Raw genomic sequence first — 14,099 nt, 5'->3', positions numbered from 1 at the left:
CCTATGTCTGGCACTGTCGCATTTAGGTTGATCTTAATTGCTGCAAATGTATTGCTGGGAAAAGGGAGTTTAATTACTCCAATTGCTACCTGCCCTGGTTTGAATGCTGCCTTGTTGAACCGCTGACCAGAATTTGCTGCTCTTGACAGGTCTTTTGCATCTACGTGTTCTGTTTACCACACAAATGTTAACCTGCCTCTCCTGGGCATAGAAATGATGTGAACTGTAAATTGTCCAAAAGACTGTCGTAAGAATAGGTACAGATAAAAATGCGACAGAAGGAATGTTCACGGCAGAACTTGTACAAAACCCTCAGTTTATTAATATTTAGAGGTCAACGCAGCTATGTGCAAACTGTACAACCAAAGTCAGAATCAAGTTAAATTCTATTTTTGTTTTTACAAAAAGAATTGCACTAGGAATACTAGAAGGCCGGCAGTCTTATTTTTTTTAAAAAAAACAACACCACTTATATATTCAACCAATATTTGTACATTAATGCATTGAATTCAACAGTCCTGCACAATTACCACAGTAACACCCTCGGACAACAACCTTCAACCGTTGGGTCTGGGCCCACATCACTGAACACCCCACTGCCAATTTCTTTTCAATGTTTAGATTTGGAATTTTGGGCACACAAAACATGAGCTCTGTAACTCAGCTACGGCCCCTCCTCCCCAAAGGAGGGAGAGAGTCACTGCGACTTTTTAACAGCTGCGTAACAAAAGTAATTTCAGGTGGCCTGGCTTTTTGTATCATCTACACAACCTGAAATTTCCTTTCCTACACAGCTGAAATACAGCAGCTCTGCTATCCTCCTTTGCATCCAGTCACTCTTTTTGGAGAAGATGAGGGAGGGGGAAAAACTTGAGAGAGGCACCAAATAATTTAAACCAGGGACTCAGCTACATTCGTAAAGATAAAGGACTTTATATGCATTATAACACTGCGACACCAGGTGGCGCTGTGGAGTCCTGCTTTTCGCCAACGGGATTTCCCACTGTGAAGTTTACAACGTGTTTAACTGAATTGTTTCTTTGATGTGTTTAGAACCAGCCCAGGTCCCATGAGATTTAAGGAGAGTCCCAAATTATTGATACAAATGGAAAACTATTACTCTTAGCACAGGACAGCTACTATCCTGGTTAGCTTCTCTACACACTGTACACACAGAATGTACACACAGAATGTGTACCCAATTAACTCGGGTCAAATATATATTTATATATATATATATATATATTTACACACACACACAGCCCAGCAATTGATGCTGTGGCAAATTACATTCAATTAACACAACAAATACTTTCTGTGGACATCAGCAAACTTATAAACACCTTTTAAAATTGCAAACGTTCTGGGATCTAAAAGAATCTGGGGTGGAATGCAGACCATTGGCTTCATTCAAACTTTATCCAGCTTTCAAGGCTTCAGATGCCTCCAAGAGCCGTCGCTTGGCCTAAGCTATGATAGGATTATTCCAAGAATAAGTGAGACAATAGTTTGTATGGCCCCTCATGCGCCGAGGTGCTATCGAAATTGCTAACAATAAATGCACCTTGTTATTGAGTGGCATATTTATCAAATCAATTTAATGCCAAGGTTCAAATGAGGCCCCTTCCGTTCCAAACACCCCCAGCCTAACTCAAGCGTAGTCCCATTCAATTCAGGGGAATTCAATGGCAGCATGCAGTGAGAGGCAGTGTTCTTCAAACTAAACATCGAAGCCCTCCATGTCCCAGTTCCCACCAACTTTTAATTGAAAGTCAAGTGGCGCTTTGGCCAGTCTTGAAGCAAAACACTCAAATTCTCTTTAGATTTGCCCAGAAGAGAATCGACAGGCAGATTGGCTCCCCTTGCTGCTCAGTAAGGTGGGGAGGGCTGTTACTCAAAAGAAGAAGGAAAAACCCAGTAAGCTCTTTATTTTATAGGTTCACATTTTTCTGGAGAGGAAAATAGCATTTTCCACCCCCCACCCACTCTCATTCAACAGGGGTTTTTCAGTCTTCGGAGTTACATAGGGCACGAACACTTCCAGCAACCCTAAGTGGCCCCGCTGCAATCCCAAACGACACACAACAAACTTCCAGGGAGGAAATGTTTTCAAGTCACACAATCTGTCCCCGCTCCTCCCCTCACAAGTGCCACACAACTCCCCTTCCAGCCTATCCTCTCCCTCATCTTGGCGGGAGAGAAGTGATCAGAACCATTCCCGCGTTGGCCTTCGGCAGGCCCACGCCTCCTCCATTCGAGAGTTCCTACGACGACGAGGTGACATTACCCGAAGACACAATAGTTTCTGGAGAGTCCCCCTCGTCTTTCTGCGGGTGGGAGGAGTTGTCAGATCTGCTTCGGCTGAACTCAATTCCCCCTATGATGGGCCTCTTGAATTTGGTCCCGGAGTCTGCAGTGGGACATTTCCAGCATGACATAATCTTGACAAAAGCTCGCCGCATCTCCTTGTTCGTTAGCGTGTAGATGATCGGGTTAGTGGCTGAGTTGAGAACCGCCAGTACTAAGAAATATTCGGCCTTGAGGAGAACTGGGCAAGTCCGGACTTTGCACCGCACGTCCAGTAAGAGGAGAATGAACAAAGGGGCCCAGCAGATAATGAACACACTTAAAACAATGATCACCGTCTTGAGCAGAGCTAGAGACTTCTCGGAGCTCCTGGTGGCTTTGGCCATGTTCTTCCGGAAAGTCAGCTGACGGCTCTTCGTCCTTACCAAGATGTAGATCCTGCAGTAAAGAACCACGATAGCCAACAAGAGGCCCGTGAAGACTGAGGTGCAGAAGAGGATATAATACTTGTGGTAGAGGGGCAACACGGTGGAACAGCTTTGTAGACGCTGGATGCAGTTCCAGCCCATAATGGGGAGACCTCCTAATATCACAGAGATGACCCAGCAGGCACTGATCAACAGGAAAGAACGGGAACTGTTGCTGCTGTTGTGTAGTTTCATCTTCAACATTGTAATGTATCTCTCAATGGCGATGGCCAGGAGGCTGAACACAGAGGCGGACAAGGCCACAAACATGCTCCCTTCCCTAAGAAACCACTGGGCGGGGGTGAGGGTGTAAGTCTTGTGTCCGGACAGTAAGAGATTGGCAACATAAGCCACCCCGGCCAGCAAGTCAGAGAGTGCCAAGTTGCCAATGAAATAGTACATAGGCCTGTGGAACTTCTTTGTTTTCCAGATGGTCAGAAGGACAAAGATGTTCTCCAGGATGATGAAGCAACAGATGATGATGAAGACCGCAGAACTTGCTTTGATCCCGGTGTCCGCCTTTTCATTTAGCTTCCCCGTGAAGTTGTAATGTTCTATGATGATCTCATAGTTGAGATAGTCGCTGACTCCACCGAAGGCCTTCACGTGGGGTTCCTTGGTGGAGTCCATGGTGCCGGCCTGAGTTGCAGTTCTCCAGACGGCCACCAAGAGGCGATGTGGAGCAGGTAGTTCAGCAGCTGCCCCGGGCTTCAAGGTCCAAACGTCTGCGGCTTCCAACGTCTAGCTCCTTCTGGGTAACCTCAGTAACCACAGTCCTTAAAAGCAGGAGACACAAGCAAAAAGACGTTAATTTAGGAGAACTGAGTTATTGTTATTATACTATTGTTGCAAGTCCAAAGTGAACATTCTGAAAACCCAAACATGAAATCCTGCAAGTTTGCTGCTAGTTTGCCCACTGGCAAGTAATATGATATACCCGATGGGGTATATTATTCAGATTTTATTGGTTAACTAAACCTCATCCAGCGTCAGCTGAAGTGCTAACAGCTTATATGAAACTGTTAACACCTATATCAGGACATAACACTTAACCGAATAAAGGTGTTAGCACTTCAACTGATGGCAGATTGGGTTTATTTAACCAATACATAACACCTCAGTAGCACAGGGGAAGGCAATGGGTAAAAAAAGCCACACTGACATCCTCTGGTTTTGACACGTTTTTGACACATGTTCATACATTCATGCTTATAGCCATGCGAAACTCTGTCTCGTTTTATATAAAAGCTGCCCAGATTTCCACACCGAAAGCCAAGTCATACCGTTTGCAATCACACCACAGCAGCAAAGTGAAAACTTCTGTCCTTTTTTTTTTTAAAAAAAAAAGGCTCACTCTCGACATGACCGAAATCTAAAACTGCTGACTTGTCTCATAAAACCCAGGGGTAATGCATAAAACAAATTTGACTTTTGAAAGGATTAAACAGAAGGAACCGGATAATCTATCCGCTGCACACGCCTATCCAGAGGTAAACAAGGAGGTGTGTTTAGGATTGCAGTGGAACCCACCCTAAATTAGCTTTGTAAGAGAGGTTTAAAGGAAGGTTTAATTCAGGGGTGAGGAACCTGCTCCCCTCCAGAAGCAATTGGATTCTCATCAGCCACCGGTGAAAGACTGAACTTGAGACATGTGTATTGCATGCAGACTTCTCAAGTTCAATCCCCAGGTATGCTCCAGAAATAATCATCTGAAACGCTGGAGCTTCTGGTCAGTGTAGACCAGTGTTTCCCAAACGTGGGTTTTCAGCTGTTTTGGGACTACAATTCCCACCATCTCTGGCCACTGGTTCTGCTAGCAAGGGTTGATGGGATTTGTAGTCCCAAAACAGCTGAAGACCCAAGTTTGGGAAACACTGGTGTGAACAATATTGGGATAGGTGGACCCGTGACTCAGCTTCCCAGGTTCCAGCCCCAGGCGGCATGGCCCAAAGTCAAGGCTGATGGGAGATGTAGTCAAGCAACATCTGGACGGCCGCCGCTTCCGCATCCCTGGCATAACTTGCAAAAAAATGGGGAAGTTGCCCTCTGTCACGAACAACAACTGAAGAAAGTGTGGTGTCAGCAAAAATAAAAATCAGTAAAGCTAACAGAAAGTGAGGAAATAAAATGCAAGTCTCCCGGGACTTTCTATTTGGGAGTTGAGAAGAGATAACACAATGGCCTTTGGCTACTGCCTTGCATGCAGTTTGGAGATTTGTGTCCCATGGATTCCAGTAGCCCAACTTGTATCTGTGCAGGATTTGCCATCTACAATTAAGTTAGCAGGTGGAGGAAAATAAGTGTAAAAGGAGATACGGAATTGAGGATTAACAGAGCACAGAAGGCACCCACAACACTGTGACCACACAGTGGTCAATTAACTTGACAGAGGAAATAAAGTTAAAACCTTCACTGCAATCCTGAACACACTGGTAAATCCCAGTGAATTTATTATTATTATTATTATTATTATTATTATTATTATTATTATTATTATTAGAATTTATATACCGCCCTATACCCAGAGGTCTCAGGGCAGTTCACAGAACAAAATCAAAATATAAAGCCACAAAATATATAATCAAAATATGCTTAGGAATGCACCTCAAGCTTTTCATGAAAGGGAAAAGTGAAGCTCACTCTATTCACTGGATACCCTTCATTCAAGGCTGAACAATACTGACTTTTCAAAGGGCGAGTATCATAACAAAGTCCAAATCACACAAGACCTTTCCCATTGAGTTACAAGACATACCAGTTTAAGTTACACACACACACACACAAACCCAATCATCAGTTTCAAATGGCATATACCTTAAGCCTAGAATCAATGGCTGAACAGGCACGGCGTCATTTAAACGTGACGTACCGAAGTTTCAAAAGTACAAATCTGAGTCAGGCTTGGAACCCAAGCGGATCCTCACCTCCAGACCCAGAAATCATGCAGCCCTCTACCAGATTGCCATCCCTAGAAACACACCACATTCAGGAACTGAAGATAATTGGGCTCTTACATAAGCCCTGTGAACGCATGAAAGAGAGGAAGGGGATCAGTATTTTCTGTCTTCTTCAAACCTCCACGCATTCTGCTTAAGTTCTAAACAGGACCTAAGCTCCCACAAATTGCACGCACAGTCCAGTAATGCTGCCTTCTCCGGAGTCCCTAATCGCACAACACCGATGCGCATACAGCTAGTACTTTGCCCAGGATGGGTAAGTTGTGAGAGGTGACAGCAAGCAGAGTTGAACCGTCCCTGCTTCCCACACGTAGGACAGGCGCAGGGATACCATACGACAGAAAGAGCTCTGAAGGTCATCAGGTCCCGTGGACTCAAGCAGGACCAAACCCTTTTCAGAGTCGATGAGTCCATATGGCGGACTTTGGGCAAAAGGGTTTGAGCAAGTAAGATGCTCCCACATACGCCGAAGAGGAAAATAAACTGAGTGCATCGGACGAAACGAACAGAGTGAAAATTGCTTACTATTCCCAGACATGGCAAGGCTTTAAACTCACGTAGCTTGAGAACAAAGCTCCTGTCCCTTGGACCCTCCAGTAAATTTATGTCCTGTTCCTTTGACATCCGCTCTCAAGTTTGCCTCCCTGTAGTCCCCCCTGGGAGGGGGCGGGTGGAGGAGAACACCCTCTTTTAAAAGAAACAAATAGTTGTTCTAGTACCTCGGTTGCACTAAACCATCCACTAACCACTTTCTTGTTGGAGTCTGCCATTTTTAACTCGATACCAAGTACATCAGACAAGCGTTCTAATCTAACCTCAGAGCTCCCTTGGGAAAGGTTTCCACAGAAAGCCTTTCAGCAGCCGGATCTTTGGCTCCTGAAAACCTCTCATTTTTTGCGCATTAAAAATAAATAAATTGCACAGATATACTTGGGGAAATCTCCTTCTTATGAACATTTCCCATTCTTGAGGCCAGCATATCAACTTCTACACCATCGTCAAACTCAGCAATGCACCCATACCTCTAAATATGGCATATGCACTGCCAATAACTCTAGTACATCTTATTCATTCATTCCGATCCTCTCCTGTGTCTCGCTTCGTAACGCATGGATCCCAGGCATCACCTCCTCAGTGCAGTCTGCCCTGCCAGCAGTGAAAGCTCGTGCCATCGCAGCCCTTGGAAGTTAGCTCCCGCAACTGAAGTTAGCTTGTTGCCAAACAAATGCAAGTTCGTTCTCAGTTGCCTGCAGTACCAGCCGCTGACTGGCATGTGGCAAGAAGCCTTTGGGGATCAAATATACAGATCAGACCCAGAACGCTTCCCAGCAGAGGAGACCAGGACCTGCAGGACCAGACTAGAGGCAGTTTGCATGCTCAACTGCTAGGTGCTAAGTATGGAGAAAGTTGAGAGAGGAGGGCACTAAGTACACAAATCACAACATCCTTGGGGGAGTTTGCTGCTTCAGATTAACACAGTTGTGGTAGTTTTATGTAGTTTTAATGTAGTTTTCAGTAGTTTTCAATTTCATTGTTCCACAAGGGACAAGGACAATAAAGATATCGTATCGTATCATTTATTCTTAACTTTCTCCATCAATTCAGGGGGGCTAAGGTTTTCTGGCGAGATCCCAGCAAACAGATCCAGGCCACAGCTCCCTCCCCAAGCCCCAAGACCCATATAATTCCACAGTGTCCCAACTCTACCATTCTATGTTCCTGCGCATGCTTTCCTAGAGCCTCACTGAACACAATGGGGTTCGCTTGCAAGTAAGCCTGCACAGGGTTGCATTTAAAAAATAAAATAAATCACAGCCAATTCCACAGAACGACACCCCCACGCAACAAGGCCAGTCCATTCCCCCACATTACGGAGACGCAAAGCTGGGGTTGCCGTCGAATGCACGCTGGAGAGTTCACTGACGCGAGCACTTGCAAACGCGTGTCGTTTTTACATTCACACGTGCACCCAGCCAAATCGGACCTCGCAGAAACCCAGCACGCACAGCCAGCAAGTCCCCTTCTCCCAAATCTTACCTCTCTCGGGAAGGACGCGGGTCTCTCCGGAGGCGGTTGCGCTTCGCATGGCGCGCGTCCCGCCGGCCGCCTCCTTTGCAGAAGAAGAAGAAAAGCCGGGCAGCTCATGGAAAAACCTTTCCCTTTTCCCCCTCTTTTTCTTTTTTGCGAAGTGGCGCCCACCCCTCCGCAGTTTCCTATTATTGTCGCGCTTCCCCGCCCTCCCCCTTACTTACGCGGCTCTCCCGCGTTAACTCTTGGCAAGCCTGGAGCGCACGGCGCGCAGACAACGCGGAGGCGCAGCGCTACGCTCTTCGCTTGCCAAGTCCCGGGCAAAACTGGCCGGCGGCTCTTGGGCGGCGGCTCTTAAACGGAGCGCAGCTGCGGAAGGGTTAACACCTGTTTCCTTCCTTCCTTCCTTCCTGCTCGCCCCTACCTCCCCCCCAAAAAAGTTCGCGTCTGGCTCTGTGCGGGGACTGCGCGCGCGCGCAGCGGGAGAGGCGGATTTCACACGAGAGGGAAGTTGTCCGCGGACCACGCGGCTGCCTCTGACCCCGGCCGCCTCAGGGTTGCCATCGTCTGGTTGCAAACTGCTCCTGTGCCTTTAACAGCCTCCGGATTTGCAAGACTGAAAAGGCTCGTCTGCATATCTTGAAAAGCTTTTCTTTCTTTTTTTCTGGAGGCTACACTGCTGCACCAAACCAAGAGCCGGATTTTCCCTCCTGGCCAGTTGGGAAAACTCTTACGTGGATCTACACGTGTTTCACATAATCCTAGAATTGTAGGGGTCATCTAGTCCCACCCCCTGCAATGCAAGAATTTCAGCTAAATCATACATGATAGATGGTCATCCGACTTCTGCTTTAAAACCTCCAAGGAAGGAGAGTCTACCACTTCTTGTGGCAGTCTGTTCCACTGTCCAACACTCTGTCACTCTGAGTTACTTGTTTCAAAAAAGCAACCGATAAGCTTAATAAACAAGGCAAATCTTTCTGCGTCACGTTCACACCACACATTTAAAATACTTGTGTTCCCCCAAAGAACCATGGGTTTTTAGTTTATTCCTCCCAAAGCAAGGATTCCCGACAGTTCCCATGATTCTTTGAGGGAAGTCATGTGCTTTAAATGGATGGTGTGAATGAGACTGCCAGCCCAGCCTTTCTCTCTCTCTCTCTCTCTCCCTTTCTCTCCCTCTCCCTCTTTCTCTCTCTCTCTCTCTCTCTCTCTCTCTCTCTCTCTCTCTCTCTCTCTCACACACACACACACACACACACACACACACACACACACACAGTGGAACAGCTTGGAAAGGCAGAATGAAATCAGCTCACCTGCCTGAATTTGATAAATTCCAGTATTTCTTCAAAATCCAATGATTCCTTGAGTTTCTTGAGGACTAGAAAGCTTGGTACCACACTATTTTCATCGCTATACAATTGCATTATCCATCTTCACTCATCTCCTCCTTACCTTCAGCCTCTTCTTCATCAGACTCCTTCTCACTACTGGCAGAACCAAATCCCTCCTTCCCTGCTTGGTCTTTGGCCTGATCCCGCGTCTCCAGGAAGTCCTTTAGGAAGGTGACGCGGCCTGTCGTTTCTGACTCTGCTTTGATCTTGGCGATGATCTCAGAAATTTCAAGGCATCTCCCACTTCCTTCAAATTCCTCTCCCTCATCATCTGGACGGTCTTCTTCGATCACTTCCCAACAACCTGGTTACATCTTGATCTGTTTTATGGGAGGTCAGAAGATGTTGCGCCGAGCAAATGTTATCCCAAACACTCTGGTGCCTTTTCCTCTTGCTTATCGCAAAAAAAGCCCCCAAAATATTTGAAAAGCAAGTTTGTTGGGCAAGAGCTCCATAATAACTTTAATTGCACAATCTGTCTTTGCCAGTATGCAATTGAATCCCATCCAAAAATAGCAGCGGTCTGGACAGGCCCTTAATATCCTTCCTTTTTGTGCAAGGTCTTGTGGAGAATAGACTCTCAAATTCTGTGGAAGTGCTAGTTGAGCTGTCTTCAGGGCAACACTTCAGCTGATGGAACCACTAATAAGGAGAGCAGAGGTGGATTGAATAGTTGGCACAACCACATCCAGCAAAAGGAAAGGGTACGATGTGCTTGTTCATGCATGCATTTGTCACTCGATGGCACACGTGAACCGACTCCACTGAAAAGTATTTTTCTTTAGGTACCATTGGTGACTGGGAAGTTCTGAATGTGGCATTGGAGCTAGGACTGGTCAAAGTCACCATGTCTTGATAGGTAAAGATTGCCATTTTATCACATATGCTTTACTATATCTGCTCTCTTTTCTTCTGGAAAAACAATCTCTCAAAGGACCCGTTGATGGCATTTTACCATTGTACTGTTGAGAGTGTATTAACTTATGGTCTGTGTGTGTGGTTTGGGAGCTGCACGGTCGGGGGGAAAACAATCCTGTCCAGGGTTGTAAAGACTGCGGAGAGAATAATTGGGTGCACTCTTCCCACCTTGGATCAACAAATCTATGCTTCCAGGTGCCATAAGAAAGCTGCAGAGATAGCGCAGGATAGTGCGCACTCTGGAAATGATCTCTTTCAGCTTCTGCCTTCTGGAAGAAGGTACAGGGTTATAAAGACTAGGACTAGCTGCCTGAGAAACAGTTTCTATCCAAATGTGATTTTGGTTTTAAACACAGTGTAAGGGGTCTCTATGGGAGTATATTGTATTTAATCATGGGTATCAGAGTTTTTAGGGGGCTAACCAGGTTGGGATAGCAGGGATAGCAGGCTTGTTGGTTTCTGAATGTCTTATGTAGATTTTTTCAATTTCGTTGTTCTGTATGGGACAATGACAATAAAGATTATCGTATCGTGGTTTTTTTTAATTTTAAAAATCCTCTTTACCATTCAGCACAATGATCGATGAGATATTCCACTCTTCTTTGTGGGCTGATCAAAAGGGTAGCTGCAAATACTTGCATGGGTGTCACCCAAGGAACCCCATTGGTGGAAGCACTCCTCTCCACCCCCATAGAGCCCCCAAATTGGCTCGAGGGGACCCCAGAACAGCATGCAAGGGGAGGAGCAGGAGGATCATCCCATCTGGCAATGCTCAGATTAAATGTTTATAGTGCTGTGGCCCTGAATACCACCTTCTGCATCTATCCTGTTTAATGTACACACCACACACGTGAATCGGACCTTTAAAACCTAATGGGATGGTTATAAAGTACGTCTTTCAAAATCCCTGTTGAAAGCAGTGGGGGAATGGTGCTTACCTATTCTTCCTGCTCCGCTCCTGTTTGCTTTGGCTAGCTCTCTCCTACATCGAACAAGGCCCCTTAAATGTGTGCACATCAAGTTGGATGCTCTCCCTCCCATCCATTCTGAACAGAGCAGAGGTGCAAAGCTGCTATATACACATCTATCAATGTGGAGTAACAGCCGTCCCCCTGAACCCCTGCTACCACAAATCAGAATTGTCCTTACTCCGCCTACGAGCTTGCATAAAGAGTGAAAATATCAGAGCGGCGTAGGAGTGGCAAAAAAGTATTCTGATTTATCATCTCGATTTGCCAGGCGAGGTGGTTAACAGGGAGGTAACAGGAAACGACTCTGTACTGTCTTTGGCAAGCTCTTCTTAAGGGGGTGTGATAAAGCCAGAGAAATTTCCTGCAAAACTTGCAGACACAAATGAAGAGGATCAGGTTTTCTATCAGGAATTGCCCAGTAGGGAGCAACTTCCCATTGGGATGTATACACGTGAACCTAAAGGTCAAACACCCTTCCTTTTTCTGGCACCCTGTCCCACCAGCTTAGGGGGATACTGATTCACTGCTAGCGACTGTACTGGGATCTGCATCTTATTCTGGACCAGCCCAGTTAAAGAAAAGAAAGAACGAAAGTCAAGATGAAGCAAAGGACCAGGATGACTTTTCTACTCCTGGCCTTGTCTGTTATTCTCACGATCACTGATCCTAGCTGATGCATAGTGGGACTGCTTCTCTAACTATCTCTCCGCAACCTGAGAGATGGATTTGTGCAGAGAATGCATCAAAAGTTTATTTCCTCTTGCCTAAAACATCTGCACACTACCTACCACTTCATTTTGTAACAAAGTGCAAATATTTCCTCTTTCATTCTTGCATTGCTTGTTGTTTGTGCCACTCTGATATGGTCCCATATCTGAAACCATTAATCAGCCTGATGTAATTTCCCCTTGTCTCTGATAACTGTTGAAGATCTCTAAGATTATAATGGCATTTTGTGTAAAGGAGTATATGATACAGTGCACAAGACATAGCAGAAATAGGCCTTTATCAGTTTGGGGTGGATTCTTCAATATGATGTTGGAGAACTTATAAACCTGCTATCAATATATTACTCCATTTATTTTGAGCAAAGGAAACAATAATGATAATCCCCGTTGCTGGAAGTGTAATTGGAAGGGAGGTCTTTGGTTTGATTTCATTAGGTATGTATTGGGAAATTTTTTATGTCTCATGTTTTACCATTTTTAATATATGTTGTAAGCTGCCCAGAGTGGCTGGGGAAACCCAGCCAGATGGATGGGGTATAAATAATAAAACTACAGTGGAACCTTGGTTTTCTAACGTCTCCGTTGACAAACATTTTGGAACCTGAACACCGTAAACCCGAAAGCAAATACTTCCGTTTTCAAACGCGCCTCGGAAGTCGAACTTCTGAGGCAGCTTCCGTTTTGAGTTTTCCTATTGTATTGAGGCTTCCGTATTGAGTTTTCAGTTTATGGACATTTTGGAACTCGGATGGTTTCCCAGAACAGATTATGTTTGAAAACCGACGTTCCACTGTATTATTACCCAGAAGACGGTTTCAGAATAAGCCACCATTGAAGTCTGCTCCTGAGTTGGAGGAGGGCAATGGGTCAAGATTTGCATGTACCATACCAACCCAGAGCAGATTCAACAGGTGGGGTGTGTGGGAGAGACTCCCAAAGGAAGTTCTTGATTGATACCTTTGATCAATGACTGGCCAATAATCACTATGAGTAATTATTGAAGAAGCATCTGTTGCGCCTCCATCAACTAACAAGCTTGAGGACTTCAGGCCTGGGGACGTGCTCCTCATCTGTCTCAAGGGCTTTGGCAATCACTGGAATGTGTCCTGGAACTGTGAGAATGCCTCTCGGAGGACAGAGAGGTGTGCATGTGTGAGTGCGTGTTTAGAACCCTCTAGTTTTTGTTGTGTAGTCCAAATTGTACAGTACAATTTGCCTCTGGCCTCACCCACCGATTCCAAGAACTATGTGGCACTTAGGAGGCTAGCCATGGGGGAATGTAACCTTTGGGCTGAAGAAGCTTATCTGCCGCTGGTTTCTAAGACCCGAGAAAGAAAACATTCCAGCTTGGCTTGGCGTAAATGGTGAATATGATCCACAACCACAGGATACTAATAATCACACGGGGGGGGGGGGATTCCTGTCCTGTTAAATGAATCTCTATCCTGGGCATTTTTCTCAGCAGTTACAAATTATCAAGGAGCAGAACGGAACGCCTCACTTATGCACTTACTTGCATGTGTGTTTTGTTTTGCAAACCATCCGTTTCAATTGCCGCACGCCTGTTTCTGAATGACTCAGATAAAACTGCTCTGTCAATTCCATCAACTGTGGAACCCTAACACGCTCATGTTTTGAGTTGATAGACGTCGGACATAACAAGAGAACCGTTAAATTGCAACTGTCAGAGAGAAAGCATGGAGAATCACGTAAGGATACCCCTTTGCAAAAGGCCTCACGGCTACAGCCTGGACATATTTTGCTAATTTATCGAGACAACTGAAAGGAAGTGAGCTAACGGAGGCTGAAAACAAACAATATGTTCCTTTCTTTGTGAAACTTGTTCTTATGTATCCTACTCGGAGGGATTTGGTATGTCAGAGTAACATTACACAATCGAAGGGATGGAGTGACTCAGAATGTGTGGTAATGGGATATAAAGGTTTCATTTTTAGATAATGTCAGGATTGGAAACCTTCTGACGCCATGGCAGAAAAGGCATCGGTTCTTGTGAACAAAGGCAAACAAAACAGCACACGATAGTCCTGCAGGAGTAATTGGATGAAAAATGGGCACAACCCTGTACACGTCTACTCAGAAGCAAGCCCTGGAGAGTTCAATGGGGCAAACTCCCATGTGTGTATAGGATTTTCTCACTGCTGTTCACACAAACAACTGCTTCAATATAACATTTGAAATTCTGCCTTAACATACTTTACTTCCGCATTCTGAAGCAGGGGCGGAGGAAGGGGGGACGGTGGAGGTGGTCCCTCCTGGGTGTCATCCCTGAGGGGAGAGACATTCAGTGTGCCCCCCACCCGCAACT

The 14,099-nt window shown here is 45.6% G+C and overlaps 1 protein-coding gene across 5 annotated transcripts; it reads right to left on the bottom strand.

The window, feature by feature from the left end:
* Positions 1–299: 299 nt before the first annotated feature.
* On the bottom strand, positions 300–9,353 carry S1PR1 (sphingosine-1-phosphate receptor 1). 5 transcript variants are annotated; one of them, XM_081916077.1, is made up of 2 exons: positions 9,218–9,353; positions 300–3,550 (listed from the first exon to the last, which is right to left on the bottom strand). In XM_081916077.1, the coding sequence occupies exon 2, from the start codon at positions 3,402–3,404 to the stop codon at positions 2,265–2,267; it is 1,140 nt and encodes a 379-aa protein (XP_081772203.1). In that variant the 5' UTR covers positions 3,405–3,550; positions 9,218–9,353; the 3' UTR covers positions 300–2,264. The 5 variants fall into 5 exon arrangements, with proteins under 5 accessions (XP_081772203.1, XP_081772206.1, XP_081772204.1 ...); XM_081916080.1 differs by lacking the exon at positions 9,218–9,353 and adding an exon at positions 9,079–9,099; XM_081916078.1 differs by lacking the exon at positions 9,218–9,353 and adding an exon at positions 7,984–8,395.
* Positions 9,354–14,099: the final 4,746 nt, after the last annotated feature.

This window comes from Podarcis melisellensis (assembly GCF_964234715.1).
Source record: "Podarcis melisellensis genome assembly, chromosome: 6".
NCBI classification, from domain to species: Eukaryota; Metazoa; Chordata; class Lepidosauria; order Squamata; family Lacertidae; genus Podarcis; species Podarcis melisellensis.
Note: the sequence above shows the minus strand (reverse complement) of the source record. Positions and strands in the feature narration are given on the sequence as shown.